Source organism: Staurois parvus, unplaced genomic scaffold (genome assembly GCF_062004578.1).
Source record: "Staurois parvus isolate SC_StPar_1 unplaced genomic scaffold, SC_StPar_1.0 ptg000925l, whole genome shotgun sequence".
Lineage (NCBI taxonomy): Eukaryota > Metazoa > Chordata > Amphibia > Anura > Ranidae > Staurois > Staurois parvus.
The window spans coordinates 987,041-1,007,054 of NW_028318721.1; the positions used below are offsets into that span (position 1 = coordinate 987,041).

At 40.6% G+C, this 20,014-nt stretch overlaps 1 protein-coding gene across 1 annotated transcript in view; it reads right to left on the minus strand.

The window, feature by feature from the left end:
* Nucleotides 1–20,014, minus strand: part of LOC149442005 (nuclear pore complex protein Nup133-like) — a 227,330-nt gene that overhangs the window by 65,733 nt on the left and 141,583 nt on the right. Inside the window, exon 8 of the mRNA XM_089656648.1 lies at nucleotides 14,094–14,174. Within this exon, the coding sequence (XP_089512774.1) occupies nucleotides 14,094–14,174 (81 nt within the window). The remainder of the gene's footprint in view (nucleotides 1–14,093; nucleotides 14,175–20,014) is intronic.

The window sequence follows — 20,014 nt, forward strand, 5'->3', positions numbered from 1 at the left end:
TGTCTTCAGATAGATCTCCACCTCTCAAAGGTTGCCTGCCCCTGGTCTACTGTATCTCAACAATTACAACAAGCAAACTAAACTGGAACCTTTCCTCTGCAGTGCCCTCTAGTGGCAGAAATGCATATTTATCTTGTTTGAGAACAGCATATATTTGTCATTGTAAAAAACTATAATATACACTTTTTCCAGAAGGTATACTGCTTTGAAAAAAAAACAAAACACAACAAAAAACTTATCCCAATTATTCCAGGCCTTTCCATATCTAGTAGTATTGGCAGTAGAAGGGTATATACTTTTCTCATCCAGCTATCAAGTCTGCTCCCCTACTACTGCCTATGCGGTCAGTTTAATAGTGGCTGCTGCTGCCAAGTTTATTTGACCCCCTGTGATATCACAGTGTGGGAAACTGAAAATCTGAGGAAAGAAAAAATATAAGTAGAAATTTATTTTTGATACCTTTCTAAACATTTGGGGCCCCCTGGGGGGGGGGGGGAGATTTGAAGTATTCTCAGTTTGTCTGGAGATCAGCTTTAACACATATCATAACCATATTACACAAACATTTTTGTCATTAACGCTGGAAGGATATTAAAAAAATAACTTCAGACTACCTGCTAAATACACAGATGAGTGCTTTTATTACACCCCTTTTGCCTGTCAAAGAATCTTTCTGCCGAACCAATCTTGAGATTTAATTAGTGCTGTCACACACAAAAACCCTGTCTGATAGTGCAAGAGAACCTCTTTTTCTCTGTTGCATTTCAGTAATACCTACATGTATTCTCCTCACCCCGTAAAAGTAGTAGTAACACAACAATGAGCTCATCTTTCTGTTCTGCCCTCCTTTTAGAATGCTTCATGCAGTGCAGCAAAACGACTGCTTCACGCCTTTTCCTAGCCTTAAGCTCTGCTGTGCAGAGGACTGCAAGAGACTGAACCAAAAATATCTACACTAATATGAAGAAACACCTTCCCCAGTGGCCAAATCAAAAATTTAAATTCTTTAAAGCGTAGTTCCAGCTGAAAAAAAAAAAATAAAAGCAGCTACAAAAACCGTAGCTGCTGACTTTTAAAATACAGCCAATTGCCTGTCCCTCGGTCCAGCGGTGTCCTCACCACCGCTGGTTTCACCGGCCGTCATCTCTCCCTTGCGCCGGGTTGCGGTTTCACAGCTGGGTGCCCATGTGACCCGGTGGCATAACACGTAGGGGAGGGGATCTGATGTCACGACGCTCAAGGAGACAGGCAATACTCAACAAGTACACAGTATTGAATGCTAAAACACACTGAGGATTCATTTTAAGGCGATTAGATCAGTATTTTCATGTGAGTGCACTATATGTTTAATAAATGTTTTAAAAGAAGATAAGGCACTATGTTTTTATTATTCTTTATTTAATTTATACCTATGGAGGAAGAGGATTATTAAAGTGAGGGGATCCCCAATTTTGAAGAGTGACAATCCCATCTAGTCCTAAGTCCAATTTAAAGGGACACAAGCCATATATGACTTCACTTAACGGTTTGGTCATATTTACCAGGAGAGAACACAGCCAGTGAAGGTGCACATATGGTTGTTACAACTGCGTAATAGTGGTGAATTTAACACAAATTATTTTGTCTGCATCACCAGAAAGTGTGAAGTCACGGATTGAATATGGACACTTAGTCTTGGAAAAGTGATATTGTATTTGGATGCAAAAACATTTTTTGGATATTAATATTGTTTTTGAAACTATCTATTCAATTGTCAGTGGAGCCCAACACGATTAATTTATTTCTGATTTGTCTATATTTATGTAAAACCTTTCAAGTGGGTGGGTAAAATATATACGTAGTGTTTTTCTTGTCAATGCAAAAAAGAGAAATTGTGACTTACCTGTAAATTCCATAAACCCTGGGATATATCCAAGCAATGACTCAGAAAGGTGGGTAAACAGAATCGTGTGAATGATCCTGACAGAAAGGGGTCAAAGACCCAACTCATAGTGCTGCTGAAAGAACCTCGAGGCTGAAAGCTGCATTCGCAGAGGCCTGGAGTTCTACCTGGTGGAACTCAGAGAATGTGTAAACTGAAAACCAGCCTTAAAAAGCTGAGCAACAGATGCCTGACAGAACTCCCATTGATCCAGTGGAATGAGCACATAAGGGTACAGAAGAGTTAATTCTCTTTATCCACCTGGATATAGTGGATTTGGAGGAAGGGTGTCCTATTCGAGACACTGTTGGCAGGATAAATAGTCTGTTTTCTGTATAGAGACTGATTTTCAGATAGACTGACAGCTCTGCATATGTCCACACAATGGAGAGAAATTTCCTTAGGCTGTTTGAGAACAGGGCACAAGGAAGGTAGTAAAATGTCTATGTTAAGGTGGAAGGCAGATACCACCTTATGGAGAAAGAAGAGTTTTGGGCATAAAACCAGTTTTGTCCCTGTAAAGGATTAGGAAATGCTCCTTACAAGAGAGGACTACTAACTCTGGGACATATCTGACTTGACAGCCACCAAGAAGGCAATTTTTGCAGGCAATTTTTGCAGGAAAAAAAAAAATCACCCAAAAGGGAGTTCTTTAATGGGTTCAAAATGTTAGTTTCTGTAGGACAGAGGATCAGTTTGAGATCCCAAGGAAGCACTGGGCACTGTAATAGGGATTTGATTCATGAGAAACTTTGAATAAAGCAATTTTGCAAGAGAGCGACGTCAAAGGCTTTTGGAACGTGAAGCCAAGTTTTGGTCAAGTTCCAATTGCAGAAAAGCCAGAACACGAAATACCAAGTAGTCTCTCGGGTTGAAATGCCTGTTTTGACACCTAGCAAAAAAGGATCTCCACATAGAGTAATAGATTTTACTCAAAGTGCCTTTTCAGTCCTTGAGTAATGTGGGCTTCAGCACCCATGCCATTATCACCAGTGATAGAGAAGCAGGATGGTACAGGGGGCTCTGGGAGAGCAGGTTTTGGCTAATTCAAAGAGGCCAGGGGTCATCACCTAGGAGTTTGAGAATGTGTGTACCATGTTCTTCTGGAGCGGTTTGGTGCAATGAGAATAACCATTTTCTTCTCTTCCTTTATCTTGCGGGGCAGTTGAGGATGCATATTCACTTAAGGGAGAGCATATAGAAACCTGAACTGAGCCCATGAGATCACAAAGCATTGATTGCCAGTGCTGGAGGGTCCCTGATCCTGGACAGAAAACTGTTGCAACTTGTTGCTGAACCTGGAGGCCTGGATGTCCACATCTAGTGTCCCCCATTCCTGACATGGAAGATTGAATATGTCGGGCTAGAGGAACAATTCCCCTTGATCCAGGCAAGAATGGCTGAGAAAATTTGCCTTCCAATTGTCCACAACCGGGATGTGAACAACAGAGATTATTAGACAGTACTTTATCCTCCAGAAGATGATCAGTCTTGCTTTCTGCAAGACTGCTTGATTCCTGGTTCTCCATTGGGACGAATATAGACTATTGCCATGGCATTGTCAGATTGCACCGATTGGGCTTCCATGGAGAAGGGGGGTCAAGTGGTGCAGAACCATTTTTTAATTTCATAAATGATTTACTGAACATAAATGCACCAAGTACACAACATGCAAAAATAGGCAGGTACAGAGAATGCCAACATGGCGTCCATAGTAAGGGCAAAAGAGGATATACAATGAAACATAACTGTGAAGACCCACACCACCCATTAAAGTGAAAATCCTCCAGTATATACTTGGACAAAGTATAATAACATTTGGACAAAAGAACTAAAGTACACAATATAAAGACTATGCTACACAATAGAAGTAGCACTCCCTGGGCACTGGCATTCTTCCCTCCTGCAGCACTCAAAGGACCCTGAGGAAGGGGTGCAACGAGAAAGAAAGGCAAGGGGGCCCGCACCACACAGAACATTGCTATATAAACAATTAAGCTGCGGATCTGTGGCTCAAAGTAAAAGGATGACAAGGGTCTGAAAAGACAAAGGGGGAAATGAAAGGTGGAGAGAGAAGGACAACGAGAGGAGAAAAGAGAAGGAAAAAAGAGCCAGTGAGGATAAAATTAATCCACAGACTCTCCCCCTCTAGCTATCCTCACAAACCCAGGGGATTGATACCCATGGTGGTGCAGATAAGCATCAAAAGTGATTTAGCTTTCCAACAGCTCAAAGGTGCAACCAAAGACTGGAACTATAAGACCTATTGAAGCTATAGACAGTGTAAGGCCAAGCCTGCGGGTTCTCAGGGAGGGCAGAAACAACTTTATTGTTCTGAGCTCTAAGACGTTGAGGAGCTTTGCTTTTCTGGGTGACCTGTGAGGGGTGAAGCTAGCAAACCTTACCACCTTCCATGAAAGGTGGAAAAACTTTTCCATTTCCTCTGCCTGTAGAACCATATAATGAGCTACACTCTGGATTGTGTGTGTGTGTGTTTCCCAAGTACATCAGTAATATAAAATACAAGAGCACATACTCAAACATAAACCCCATATAGAACAATTCCCCCTACACAGGACAATTCTGCACCATTCCTCCCTACTCAGCGTATATCAAATATTTACACCTTAATCATATAACTACATGGGTAAGTGCATGAGAGGGAAGGATGAGGATTAAAAAAAAAAAAAAAAAAAAAAAAAAAGCCTGGTCAAAAAATAATTTGTAATGGTGTGGCTCCACCTCAATACAGGGCACTTTTACCCCCTTCTTGATCATACCAATTTTCAGCTTTCAGCGCTCTCACACATTGAATGAACCCAAATAAAAATTTTGTCCTTTTTTTCACACAAATAGAGCTTTCTTTTGGTGGTATTTAATTAGCACTGGGTTTATTTTTCGAAAAAAAACCCCAAAAAACGCATTTATCGTTTGTTATAAAATTTGGCAAACGAGTAATTTTTCTTCATACATTTGGGCCAAAATGTATACTGCTACATTGCTTTGGTAAAAATAATCCCATTCTGTGTCTTAGAGTCTACAAGCTGTGGTACCAATCATTGAAACTTGATCACACCTGATGTACTGATGGCCTATCTCATTTCTTGAGACACTAACAAGCCAGGACAGTACAAATGCCCCCTAAATTACCCCTTTTTGGAAAGTAGACATTCCAAGGTATTTAGTAAGATGCATGGTGAGTTTTTTGAACCTGTAAATGTTTTCCCACAATTCTTCGGAAAATTAAGAAAGTAAATAAAATTTTTCTTTTTTTCATACAATTGTTATATTAACAGGTTATTCCTCTCACATGGCATGTGCATACTTGCAGCTTCACCCCAAAGCACATTCTGCTGCTCCTCCTGAGTATGGGGTTACCACATGTGTAAGAATTTTCCACAGCCTGGCCACATACAGAGGTCCAACATCCAAGTAGTACCTACAGGCGTTCTGAAGGTATAAATGACATCTCATTTCCTGACTATTACATTTTTGAAGGCCCTGGAGCACCAGGACAACGGAATTACCCAATGTATATTCTATGAGGTATATTTTGAACGTCATTTTTTTCCACAAGTTTTCAGAAATTTTTTTTACACAAAGTTGTCCTTTTATAAGATATTTCTAACACATAGCATGTACATACCCAAAATTACACCCCAAAATACATTCTGCTGCTATCTTCTGGGAGTGCTGCGCTGCTTGTACTCGCCACTGCACTACGGATGCCTGCTTCTCCTCAGATCTCCTGAACCTCTTTGTTTGGACTCTCTCCTCAGAATCTGTTGCTGACCCACTGCTTTCTGCTGACCCACTGCTTTCTTCGGACTCACTCAGAACCTGAGTGTGACAGAGGGAGTTGCCAGCTAATCTCGTCTGTCATTCTCAGTAGCTGGAAAGCCTCTTCGCTGGTGAATAATTTTTTAGACATTAAATCACAGGGTAAGTGAGCGCTAGAGTAAAATTATAAATGAGTCGAAAGGAAGAAAACAGCAGCTGAACACCAAAAAGGCACCATATAAACCTCCAGAATAATCAGAATAAAGCAAGCTGCAGCGCTAAAATGATCCATTAAAACATATGGACGTGTTCTATTCAAACATCCTCATATAAAATGCAATAAAATAACAAACCAATACCAAGGTGCAAGTAAAAACGTCACCTAATGGTGACTAATAGGTGTTTGGGCACTAAACCAAATACAGTCTATAGCGTGAGTAGAAAAGATCCCAGATGATCTTCAAAAATCCAATGGCTGGATCCGTGGGTGAGGTGATAGATGTATAAAGATTGCGCACTCACCAGATACGCAATCACAATGCGCATTTAGAGTAGATAACCTCAAGACATCAAGGATCCTTATGTGGGTCTGGTCAGATCTGGTCAAATGCCCCTCACTGCTTGGTAGTGCTGCCACATTTGGAAATAGCCACTCTGCAGATGTAAATGGCTCCCACCGGAGCTCAAAGAACAAAGGAGGCCAGATAGTGTGATATCCTGTTACAGGGACACCCCCTTGGCTCTCCTAGTGGACTATAAGTGGGTGGGGCCCCCTCGTTACCCTTTAGTGGCAAAGCCAACCTCTCTGCCACCCAACGTATTGAAGGACTGCCGTCTGTTTGTCTCAATAAAGCTTTGTGCGTCTGCCATCCACTCTGTGTGTTCTGTCCTGCCTTTTCTCCGTTACATACTGGTGGCAGCAGTGGGATTTGCCACTAAAGGGTAACGAGGGGGCCCCACCCACTTATAGTCCACTAGGAGAGCCAAGGGGGTGTCCCTGTAACAGGGGTAGTCCGACAGGAGAGGGGTGCGAGGAGTCACCACCGCAACAGTTCAGGTAACACAGTGGGGAAGCAGGTACTCACGGATCCAACAGGGTGCCTGGTCTCCCAGGAGTAGAAGCAGAACGCAGGTACCTGTGGAGTCCGGATCAGGCGGGTGGCCTCTGGCTCTGGCAGACGGGCTGTGGTAGTCTCTCCCTCTTCTGTGGGGCCTCTGGCAAAAAGCAGGCAGGCTGGGATAGTCTCTCCCCCTTCTGTGGGGTCTCTCGCAATCGCAGGCAAGCTTTCTCTGGTTTTCTCTTCCCTCCTGTTGGGTCTCTGTGAGGCTGGGGTGGGCTTGCAGAGTCTATTCACCAGGGTCTCGCCGAAGCTTGAGATCCCTTGCAGACTGCACACCAGAATGAATAGGAGCTCCCAGCATCCACCTCTTAAACTGCTGCAGGACACTCCTCGGTCGCCTTGGCAACCGGGAGGGGGAAGGGAACACTAGACCCCAGGGAGAATCAGGCTGGTGACAGGGACACCCTGGGGGCAGGGATGATGTCTGCATAGATGAAAAGCAGGTTGGGAGGTGTGCAGAGAGCTCCCAGCCAGCTGGCCAGGAGGGAGGGGGCCTAGAGTAGTTTGATTTGGCCATTTGGCCTAGTGACACAGGGGACAATTGGAACAATACAGAGCAGGACATTGAGGGCATGTGCTACAAGGCATTAATAAGGGGATTAATAATTGGCAGGCTCCCATACCGTGACAAATAATTTCACTTATTGGCCCAGAGAATTATTATCCATATCTGTGCAGATCAGATCCATAATAACTTTGTTTTTCTCTGTGCGCGCTGAAAAAGGTTTTCCGCGGCAACGTATTCTTCTCTGGTGATTCTCGTTACACTGTTTACTTTATAACTCCATATAGATGGCGCCCGTGCATGCGCCGTCTGGCGGACTACATTAAGATGGCGCCCATTATGGAGACATTTGTCTGTTGGAAAATGGCGTGCGGAAACAGCGCATGCGCCATTTTCTCTATTTAAACTTACCATAGACGTCCACCACTGTAAGCTAACCCCCTATGACTACGTGCCTTCGCACAAAACGCGTCAGGTAGAGGCTACAGCGGTGTGACGTCACGCTGACCGGCGCCAAGAGGGCCCAGGTGTCAATTTGCATACTCATATGGGTCAGTATTGTCCTTGCTCCTACCTGTATCTATTTGGAATAAACACTCCTTGTCATAAAGATATCACACTATCTGTTCACACCTTTGTTCTTTGAGCTCCGGTGGGAGCCATTTACATCTGCAGAGTGGCTATTTCCAAATGTGGCAGCACTACCAAGCAGTGAGGGGCATTTGACCAGATCTGACCAGACCCACATAAGGATCCTTGATGTCTTGAGGTTATTTACTCTAAATGCGCATTGTGATTGCGTATCTGGTGAGTGCGCAATCTTTATACATCTATCACCTCACCCACGGAATACATCTATCACCTCACCCACGGATCCAGCCATTGGATTTTTGAAGATCATCTGGGATCTTTTCTACTCACGCTATAGACTGTATTTGGTTTAGTGCCCAAACACCTATTAGTCACCATTAGGTGACGTTTTTACTTGCACCTTGGTATTGGTTTATGTTATTTTATTGCATTTTATATGAGGATGTTTGAATAGAACACGTCCATATGTTTTAATGGATCATTTTAGCGCGGCACCTTGCTTCATTTTGAATTTTTTAGACATGTTTATGCTGCACTGTTGATATTGCCGATTTTGATGTTCACTGGTACAGATATTGATCACCGGTACATGTGTGGATTTTACTCTGGTACACTGACAGCTGTTAATCACTGGTACTGATGTGGATTTTACACTAGTACTGTGTGACAGATATTGAACACTGGTAAACTGACAGATGTGGATAGGACACTGGTAGGCGGTGACAGATGTTGATCACTGGTACAGAAGCAGATGACCAACAGTACACCGTGACATATGTGGAACACTGGTACAGATGTTAATTTTACGCTGGTACACTGACAGATGTGGATCACTGGTACAGATGTGGATATTACGCTGGTACGCCGTGACAGATGTGGATCACCAGTATAGATGTGGAAATTATACTGGTACGCTGTTACAGATGTGGATCACTGGTACAGATGTGGATCACTGGTACAGATGTAGACTTTACGCTGGTATGCAATGACAAATGTGGATGACCACTGGTACTGTGTAACAGATGTGGATAACTGGTGCACTGACAGCTGTGTGGGGGACACTATGGGGTGATGTGTGTCTTTTACACAGAGTGGCTCTGCTTCTCCTCACTAGCGGGCTCTGTGTGAGGAGAGGCAGAGCTGACCAACAGCTTTGTGAACATCACATGATGGCTGTGATTGGACACAGCCATCATGTGATCAGAAGGGCCAATCAAAGAGCCCTTCTGCCGTACGGCGTTGCGCTGTGTGCATACCGAGAGCACGCAGCTGTGCAGCCACATTCTGAAGGAGGTTCAGGAAAGTCCACTCAGAACGGCGAAGATCCCACCTACCCATTTATGTGCAGTGGCCAGGTGGGAAGCGGTTAAAGAATTTTGATGCACACAAACACAATATAATACCAACATTTTTGGTAAAATAGAAAATATGGCATTGCACCGAGTAAATAGATACCAAACGTCCCGCTTTAAAATTGTGCACGCTTATGGAATGGTGCCAAACTACGGTATTTAAAAATCTCCATAGGCGACATTTTACAAGACTTTACAGAGTACCAGTTTAGAGTCACAGAGGAGGTCTGGTGCTAGAATTATTGCTCTCGCTATAATGTTCACACTGATACCTCACGTGTGGGGTGATCGCTGTTTACGTATGAGACCAATACGTGCATTCATCTTTGCACGAGAGCAAGGGCAGTACTTATAATTTTTTTATTGTTTTAAGCACTGTACACTGTGACAGATGTTTGTGGGACACTGACAGATGCTGACATGTGGACAGTAACAAATGGTGCTTGGTGCACTGGTGTGGGATGGCTGCAGATCTGTGTAACTGATCAATGAAATCATCTGCTACACAGATCAACTGGCAGTTTGCAGAACAACACACTACACCCCCCACCCCTCACTGAGCTCTCACAGCGCTCAGCGGAGGGAAAACACTACAGAGACATTTGTCTGTTGACATTCTGAGACAGCTGTGATTGGACACAACCATTACGTGATCGGGAGGGCCAATAAGAGAGCCCATATCCCGATCCGAGATGGACTGTATCAGAGGGACACAGCCATCACAGAATCGTGCTGCTGCGCGGCCTCAGGTAGGCATGGGTTCTGAGGGACGTATAGGAACGTCCACTCAAAACGGGGAAGCTCCCACCTGGGCGTTTATGTACATTGGCCAGGTGAGAGGTGGTTAACATATGTTTCTGCATATATCACATCAAGCCAACCTGTGTTCAGTGCCATCCTCCGCTCAGCTAGTCAAAGTTAATCCAAATCTTTAATTTATCTTCCCTGGCAAGTGTGTATCCTTTCCTCTGCTTCCATAACAAAATTAACCTGTTTAATACAGTCCTCAATAGAGGGTACTTTTGGTTTTCCCCCTATAAACAGGAATTAAACCTTTAGCAACATTTAAAAGGTTGGGAACTATTCTTTTCTTATATGTCTTAATCGTAATGGGCACAGCATGCAGTAAGCATTTATCTCAATGATGGGAGGAAGATTTAATTTACTCCAGAAATTGGCCTTAGTTAACATTTTACCGGCGATATATTGATGTCGTCGTGCTTTTATTGCAAGGGGATGAAGAATCTTTGAAAAATGTTGTCGGTACCCTTAATAATACCAACTTGAATATTAATGTAACTCACTCATATAGTCAGAGAGAAATTAACTTCCTTGATTTAATGTAAATGATGGCACTTGCATTATTACTAAATCATATGTTAAACCCACAGACAGGAATGGTTTTATTCCGATAGTCGCCATCACCCTCTCTGGTTGAGGAACATGCCTAGGGGCCAATTCATAAAAATTAGACAATTGTCTGAATAGTAGTGATTTTTATTCACAAACCGGTACCTTAAGAAGTAGATTTCTTGAAAAAAAGACAGCCACCTGACCAATGGTATCATCTAAAATGGCTGCTTGATAAGTTAGAAAGGGAGACCTTACTTAGCACCCAGAAGATTGTTACACGTTCCAAGATATGTCCCTTTATCTGTGAGTGTTGAACAGAAAAATTAGCGATAAAGAACATTATCACTAAGCATTGGAGTATTCTCAAAAGTGATTTGGTCTTGAGAGATTTTTTGCCAGAGAAACCTGAAGTAATTTTCCGTAGAGCTCCTACTCTAAGAGATAAGATTGCACCTAACGTAGTCGATCTCCCTCTTCTCAGATCTCAAAGGTTTTTTCCCCTGCAACAGATGTACGACCTGCCAATTAGGGGGTGGTAGGTGCAATAAAGTCGTTTCATTTGCATCCATCTAAGAAAAGTTACACCATTCATTCTTTCATTTCTTGTAATAGCCGATATGTTGTGAACTTGCTGAAATATTCTTGCAGTAAACAATATATTGGAACAACAAGACGCATGAGAGATAGAATGAGGAAACATTTGTATAACATAAAAAAGGGATATAAAGAGCATTCCCGATCTAAGCATTCTAGCGTGTCATCGAAGAAATTCGAAAGGTATTAGGTTTACGGGTATTGATATTATACAATCGCATTGGTGTGGATGTAACAAACATAGAGGTGTCCAAACTCGAAACGAAATGATTTATGAGATGTGTATATTGGTGCCTCGGGGCATGAATATGGAAACAGACATTAACTGTTTTACAGATAATAGTTGTGATATAGATATTTTTGCTCCTTTTTTTCCCTTCTCTTTTTCTGGATAAATTTACCCTGCTCTAAATGTAATTATTATAATATTCCACACTGATCTAAATAGCCTGCTTTTTAATCTGTATTACGGGTGTGTATACCTTTAATTCCTTAGGATAGTAATATTCCAATATATTTTCTTAGTACATTTTTGATATATCGTTTTTGATCTCATATTGTAGCATTACTTCATATGTACGTTAGTTAATATATCCTTCATATGTGACATTATCAACTAACCGATGGTGCTGATTTTCACGACCATATGAATATCGATTATTAATATATCATGGTGATACATCACTGAGATTTTGGATGTGTGTACATCTATCGGATAGGAATTGCCGATAAAATGGCTTTCGGTTGATGCCAGTTGTATTATATAGGTGACCATAAAGATACTCAGTGTCCTACAGTGATGCAATGGGGTAATTATCTTAGCATATTTTTGTTTACTAAATGTTCTTTTTAAAAAAAAAACGGCTTCTGGCATGGACTACAACAAAATGACACCCGGTAATTAGAGGCAGGCCTTGCAGTACCCCTGAGGAGTTGCATGTGCACGAAAACGCATTGGGTGGAGCCCATGTGCTAACGTCATGCTGCCAGGTCCGTGCTTCGGAACTGTGGCCATCTTGGTATGTGGCATACTTAATGATTTTACGGTTTTCCACGTGGAATGCTTTTATGCATAATTTTAAATAAATACTATACTATGTATACCATTTTCCGGGCTCCTTGTGGTGAGCATTTCCTTTTAGGATAAGTGGTCCATTACAGATGTTGGAGAGCGAATAATACAGATCTCTTGTTACATTTGCTACCAAACAAGTAGCCCTCTGGTGAGTGCATAGCGGTGGTGGATTGCATATTGGACTCCAGAGCACTGTGTGGGACCGGACACAATTTGCTGTGATTACTGTTATCACATCACTGATACACAGATTTATAATGGAAGGGCTTTTTTTTTTGTTTATTATCACATTGATTGCACTGTGATACATGTATATTTAATGATATTTAATGCATACATTTTTGTCACATTATTGTTTTACCATTTATTTCATATGTCCTATGCACTTCATATGTGAGTAAGCATTTATGATTTTTTTTTTTTAAAGTCAGTCCCATATTTGGTGTAAGTCCAAGAGAAACTTAGGCCTTCCATAGTGACAGGTTCCCACTGAAATGGAAGAGCAAAAGATGAATTCGGATGGTTGGCAATTAATTGGCTGGCAAACCATTTGCACTGGTCCACAACTGAATTCAACAAATCATCAGTAAAAAAATAATTTAAAAAAATGCACTGGTGTAGCATTTTCTGTTACCAGCTGAGGTCCTGGGTGCGCTACAAAATGGGGGATTGTGAGTTCTACTGAATTATAGGGCCATATAAGGGCATCTCTAATAAGCTAGTATGGACCCTACTTCTTTCTGGTGGAGGCAACACCCCAACACCTGGCCTATCATCTGGGTGTACTGTGCTGTTGGTGGTTGCCTACTCTTCCTCAGATCTCATTCTCTTTGTTGAGAGCCGCTCCTCCTCGGAATCAGTTACTGACATACTCCTCTCTTCAGGCTCCTATTAAGAAACTGAGTCTGACAGTGAGAGTTCCCCCGCTATGCTCATCTGTCATACTCGGAATCTGGAATGCCTCCTTGCTGATGTGCAATTTTTTATAGACCTTCAGATGATGATGCTGCACTGCTGACAGCTGTTGATGGTGCCCTGGGACATTGTGACAGATGTTAGAGCGCTGGGACACTGACAGATGTTGATTGTACACTAGGGACACTAACAAATTTTGTTGGTGCACTGGGAAACAACAAATGATACTGGTGAACTGGACACCGAGATATGTTGACAGTGTACTAGGGACACTAACAGATGTTGGTGCACTGGGAACTGACAGATGTTGATCGTGCAGTAGGGACATTAACAGATGCTGCTGGTGCACAGACAGATGTTTAGCATGCACTAGTATGTTTAGCATGCACTACGGCAGATGGTGCACTAGGACACTGACAAATGTTGATGTGCACTGGCACATTAACAGATGTGGATGCCCACTGGGGACAGATTGCTGCACTGTATGTGATCAGAGTGTAAATCCAGTGACAAATCACAGGTAACTCACACATTGGCTCTCCTCTTCTTCAGCTGCGCTGTCAGTATGAGGAGAACTTATCAAACTACATGATGTGCTTGTTTAAATTTTGTGATGGTTGTGACTGGACACAGCCATCACATTAACAGAAGGGCCAATTAGAGAACCCTTATCCTGATTGGTAATGCACATTGTCGAAGGGGCACAGATTGCGCAGCCGAGGCCGTGTGCACTTTCCAAAATTTGGAGGATGTACACACGTCCACCCAGATCAGCACTTGTCCTGCCTGACATGAAGCCATTTGGTTTCATCTACATCAATTAGGTTTTCCAAGTATCAAACTGTGTAGAAAACAAACCCATTAATATAAAAAAGTAAGTCCATACCTCATGGATATATTCCAGCAGGTCAAGAGCTTTCTTGAAATCATTTTCATTTGCTTTTCTGTTTTCCTCACTTATGTATAGCTGAAACATAAAAACAGAAGCATGCTGTACATAATTGTAGCTTTAAACTCTTGTAAATTGATATACAACAGTAGTTAATAGTCCACAGTAGTAGTTGTTAATCGCTCACATTAACGTGTGTCATTTATACCTTTTTAGAATTTAACTTTAAGCAATTCTTTCCAGAAATTCCTATCCAAAGTGTGCCAGCTACCTTGATCAGGCTATGTACAATTCTGCCCCTACCCCTACTTACCAGTGCTCAGGCCTGGTCTGGCCAGGTTAGTCAGCTGCCAACACACTCTACAATCCAATGAGCCAGCAGGTACATTTTCAACTAATGTGCACAGGTAGGTTTCAACATAGGCAGAGATTAAAAAAAAAAATATTGTATAACTGCACCAAGTTAAGAGTTGAAAATGCAATGGTATAATTAGTGTCCTTGGCTGTAATTTTTAAAGTGATATTAGACATACACAGTTTAATTTCTGCATATGGATGATGGCACTCTATTGCAATTAAAAAAAACAAAACACCCAAGTACCTTTTTCCTAATGGGCATACATCTGTCACATGACCCAGATTTTTCCCAGCCTGGCTGCTGGGAAACCTAAGCAAAAGGAGCTTCTAGTCACATGTTCAAAATGAAATTACAGCCTTTGGAATACAGAGTAAAAATAATATCCATAAACGGTTTTAAATCGCCAAATATATGATATTTTGGCAATAACATGGTGTGGGTGTATTTCTGTCAATCACAGGCTGTGTCACTCCCCTCCAGCATGTATCTTAAAATAACAGGGAGGAGAAGCCTCCATCAATCAAGATGTAATATCCCGCTCCCATCGTGTTTAGTTGGTTAGTGGGCATGGAAGAGGGAGTAGGCTGTCAGTTACCACTGTGTATATGCCTACATATGTGACTATAGTCACATGGGCTGTTCAGATGTGATAGGAAGGAAATGCTAAACATAGAAACTCACTGAGCATGTGCAGAGTTGCCAACACTGCTCTGCAAATCCCCAGCTGAATTGGGGACAAGAACAGAAAGCGGAGATAGAGAGCAGCAGGATCAACCAGGATTTTTCCAGAATACAGAAAACAATCTCATAATGACTAAGTATAAAAAGCATGTAATTCAGCACTTATTGACAGCTGTCATTTTGTAAATGTACAAAGAAAACAAACAACATTTTAACCAAAAGAAGTCAAGTATTTAGCTGCTCGTCCCTAAATAAACACATGTGCAAAAAGACCCCCCTGTGGGACTTTTTTGCAGCAATAAGGTATTACACGTATATTGAAGAAAACATTTTTGTAAAAGAACTATATAGTGACAGGTATGACGGATGTCATAGATCTCATAGGGAAAAAACTGAAGTAACATGTGGGAATAAAAAAAAAAAAATATATATATATGCAGTGACAAAAAAAAAGTACACAAACAGTGCTATGTCAAAAGACAGTATCAAATTAATATAAAAGGATAAATCAATAATCACTAACAATTAATACCTAGTTCAATACTTAAGCCTTAAGGTGTTAAAGCATCAGTAAGGAAAATCCATTTGGTTTCTCTTTTAGATAATTCCCTCACCCTTCTGGAACCTCGCCAAGACCGAGGGATGGTGTTTTGGAGAAGCTCCAATAGGGTGAGGGAATTATCTAAAAGGGAAACCAAATGGATTTTCCTTACTGATGCTTTAACACCTAAAGGCTTAACTATTGAATTAGATATAGGTTTTATTAGTGATTACTGATTTATGTGTATTGTTAATTAATTAACTTATTAGTTGATTTAATATAATTATTCTTTATTATTGAATTTATTTTAAAAAATTCCATATAATTTATTTATTCTTTTATATAATTTTTCTAATTTTTTATTTATTTGTATGTGGAGTTTGATCTGGAATATTTAAGTGTCCAATTGGTTGCACTTTGAACCTGTGCAGTCAGTCTTGTTATGTATAGAGAGAGGCTTTAGAATGCCCAAATATACTATTGATTGGTCTATTTCTATGTCATCTTAAATTTATCCACAAGATGGCGGTCATGAGAATGAATTATCTAACCAATGGTTTAATGAGCGGCCTTATAATAAGGCTGCTCTCTTTCAAGTATGGTCACACCCTCAGAAGGAATCGGTTATGGCGAAACGCGTTAGAGCGTAACAATCCATGACGTTAGGACATGAGAGCACGTGATTATTGTTTACCAGTGTGTGCGGTGAGACTGTCACTAGCTGCTGTGAGGGGCGGCCATCTTATTGGAAGTATATATACAATGTGCATTACCATGTGACTCAATGTGAGTGCTTTTCTTAATAATCTATTGATTGGAGGTTCTTTTGGGCTGCTGGCTGACTATCCAGTTCGAGATTTCACAACCATTCATTATTAAGGAGATTGATTTTGCCTTTCCACTGCTGGTTACTCACCAGCTTCTGGTGAGTGTTGAATCCAATGGGGTGTTAATCACTGCAGGATCACATGGATGGTACATCACTGTCTTAAAGAGATATTTACCACTTGAATTAATTGAACTTTTCACATTATATTTTTATTTTATAATTTTTGGTGAAAGGTTTTTCTTTTATCCTTTTATATTAATTTGATATGGTCTTTTAATGTAGCGCTGTTTATGTGCACTTTTTTTAGTCACTGCATTGGTTTTTGTTATTTAAAATGGCAGCTTTGTTTAAATATCAAATTATTTGTTTAAATCTTTTATTTTAGTTGAACACTTTCACCATTTCTTTAGCGTGGGGATATAGGCTGGCTTCACCCTATATATTTAAAAAAAATTATAGATACCATTAGCAATAATTACCCATAATAGTGTAAGAAATTAAAGATTAACAATGCAATAACTGTCCCTCTTGCTTTTCTTGGTTGGCACATTCCATCGGGACCTGGATTCATGTGGTTTCATCCTGGATGTATCTATCTAATAATTGCTCTAACATATATGTTTTTGTAAGTAATGTCCTTGGCTATGGGACAAATTCTATTGATCAACTGTTTATTTTTTGCATATTCACTATTTATTGCTTACGTTTATTAGAAACTTTCCCTGTCTTTTCACCTCCTGAAGAAGATAAAAAATGTGAAATGACAGAAAACGCAGCAGGGTAATGTTCTCTTCCTGTAAGATTATCAAAGCGATGTTACTCTTAAATTCATGTATTTTATATTAAATATGTAATAAAGCTGATATTTCTTTTACAAAAATGTTTTCTTGAATCTACATGTAATACCTTATTGCTGAAAAAAAAAGTCCCACTGGGGGGTCTTTTTGTACATACACAACATTTAACCACCTTAAAGTGTTATTAAACCCACAACAGTAAAATCAGTCTGTATATGCAGTGCAGCATGCTTGATATACTCACTGTGAAACCTAAGGTGTTAATCATCTGCATTGTGGAAAAAGGTTGTTTGATCCTGACTTCTCTGATCCTTCCCTTCTTCCAGTGTCCCTCTCATGGCCTGATAAGACATATTGTGTGGAGACACTCTGCACATGCTCAGTTTGGTGTGTATTGCTAGAGAGGATTTTTGTTTTCTTGGAAGAGTGCATGTGATCAGCACAGGGCCAATCAGCACTGTCCAGACAGAGGTCAAGGGTTCTGCATCTTCAAAGAGCAGAAAAAACTCCTCCTAGAAGCTTTAACCAGTGCTCTGCTGAACACTGATAAAAGACACAAAACTGCTGATGAGAAAAGGTATTTAGCGGTTTATATTTACTAAAATAAATGCATTTCCATGTTCTGTGTACTGTGGGAGACCAGATAGAGTGAATGCGGGTCCTGTTTTAACACTTTAAGACCACTCACAGAGACAAGGGACTCAAATTATGAATAACTTTGTAATCTGAATATCTTTACGCAACCAGGCTTTAGCAGTTTTTTTTTCCATTAAAATCAAGGAATAGGAGATGTGTGTTACTAAATTTTCTGTAACCAGAGGTATCAGGAACCTGGCGAGAAAATCCCACCTTAGTCAGTACAGACTGCAGTGGCTAGCACATTTTAACCACTTGCCTACTGGGCACTTTTACCCCCTTCCTACCCAGGCCAATTTTCAGTGCTCTTGCACTTTGAATGACAACTGCATGGTCATGCAATACTGTAGCCATATGAAACTTTTCTCATTTTTTTTCACACAAATAGAGCTTTCTTTTGGTGCCATTTAATCACCACTGGGTGGTTTTTTTTTTGCACTATATACAAAAGAGCGAAAATGTTGAAAAAAAAAGGGTTTTATTTCTATTATAAAATTTTGCAAACGGATAATTTTTCTCCTTCACTGATGTGCGTTGATGAGGCTGCACTGGTAGGCAGCACTGATAGGACGGGCACTGGTGGGCATTGATAAGGAGGCACTGATGATGCTGCACCGACTGGCGGCACTGCTGGGCACTGAAGGCATATAAAATGTGTGCATCATAGATATATATAAAATATGAGTAAATGCGTGGTATATACATTCATGTATGTGAAGTTGGCACTCAGAGGACCAAACAGTATTTTTTCATATCAAAAGGATAGGACTCCTTACTATATTAACCACTTGCCCTCCTGAAGATTTACCCCCCTTCCTTCCTGACCAGGCCATTTTTTACTGTTCGGCACTGCGCTATTTCAACTTGTAATTGTGCGATCATGCAATGCTGTACCTAGAGCTTTCTTTTGGTGGTATGTTTTCACCTCTGTGTTTTTTTGCGCTATAAACAAAAGAAAGACCGAAAATTTTGAACCCCCCTGATATTTTTCCACTTTTGGTTATAAAATTATATCCATTAAACTCAGTCATAAATTTAGGCTAAAATGTATTCTGCTACATGTCTTTGGTAAAAAAAAAAAAAAAAAAATCTCAATGAGTATATTAATTGGCTCGTGTGAAAGTTATAGCATCTACAAGCTATGATATATATATATATATATATATATATATATATATATATATATATATTGTAATTTATGTAGCTTTTACTTTCTGACTGCATATTACATTTCTTGAGGTGCTAAAATGCAAGGGCAGTACAATCCCCCCCAAATGTCCCCTTTTTGGAAAGTAGACATCCCAAGGTTTTTGCAGAGAAGCACAATGAGTCCATGGAACATTTTATTTTCTGCCACAAACCTTTTGTATGACAATTTTTTTTTTGTTTTTTTTTTCACAAAAGTTGTCACTTTGATGATATATTGCTCATGCATGCCATGGGTATATGTGGAATAACACTCCAAAAACACATTCTTCTACTTCTCCCAAGTATGGGGATACCACATGTGAGAGACTTTTTGGCAGCCTAGCTACATGCAAGCCCCCTAGCTACATACAAGCCCCCAAAATCAAATGACCACCTCCAGGCTTTCAAAGGGCATATTTCCTCACATCACTTCCCCACTACCCATCACAGTTTCGGAGGCTCTAAAATGCCAGGATAGTACAAACTCCCCCCCCAAAGAACTCCCTTTTGGAAAGTAGACACCCCAAGGAATTTGATAAGAGGCATGGTGAGTATTTTACAGACATACTTTTTGTCACAGGGTTTTGAAAAAGAAAAAATACATTTTTGTGGCAACAAATTAGATCTGCAAAATAAAATGCTTCTTACCAAATAACTTGGAGTGTCTACTTTCCAAAAAAGGGGTCCTTTGGAGGGGTTGCTTCTACTATCCTGGCATTTCAGGGCCAACATAACAAGCTTATGCCACACATCACCCACTCTTCAAGACCAAGTCTTTTCTGACACTTTTTGTTCACATGAAAAAACTTTTTTTTTGCTAGAAAATTACTTTGAACCCCCAAACATTATATATTTTTTTAAAGCAGAGGCCCTAAAGAATAAAATGGT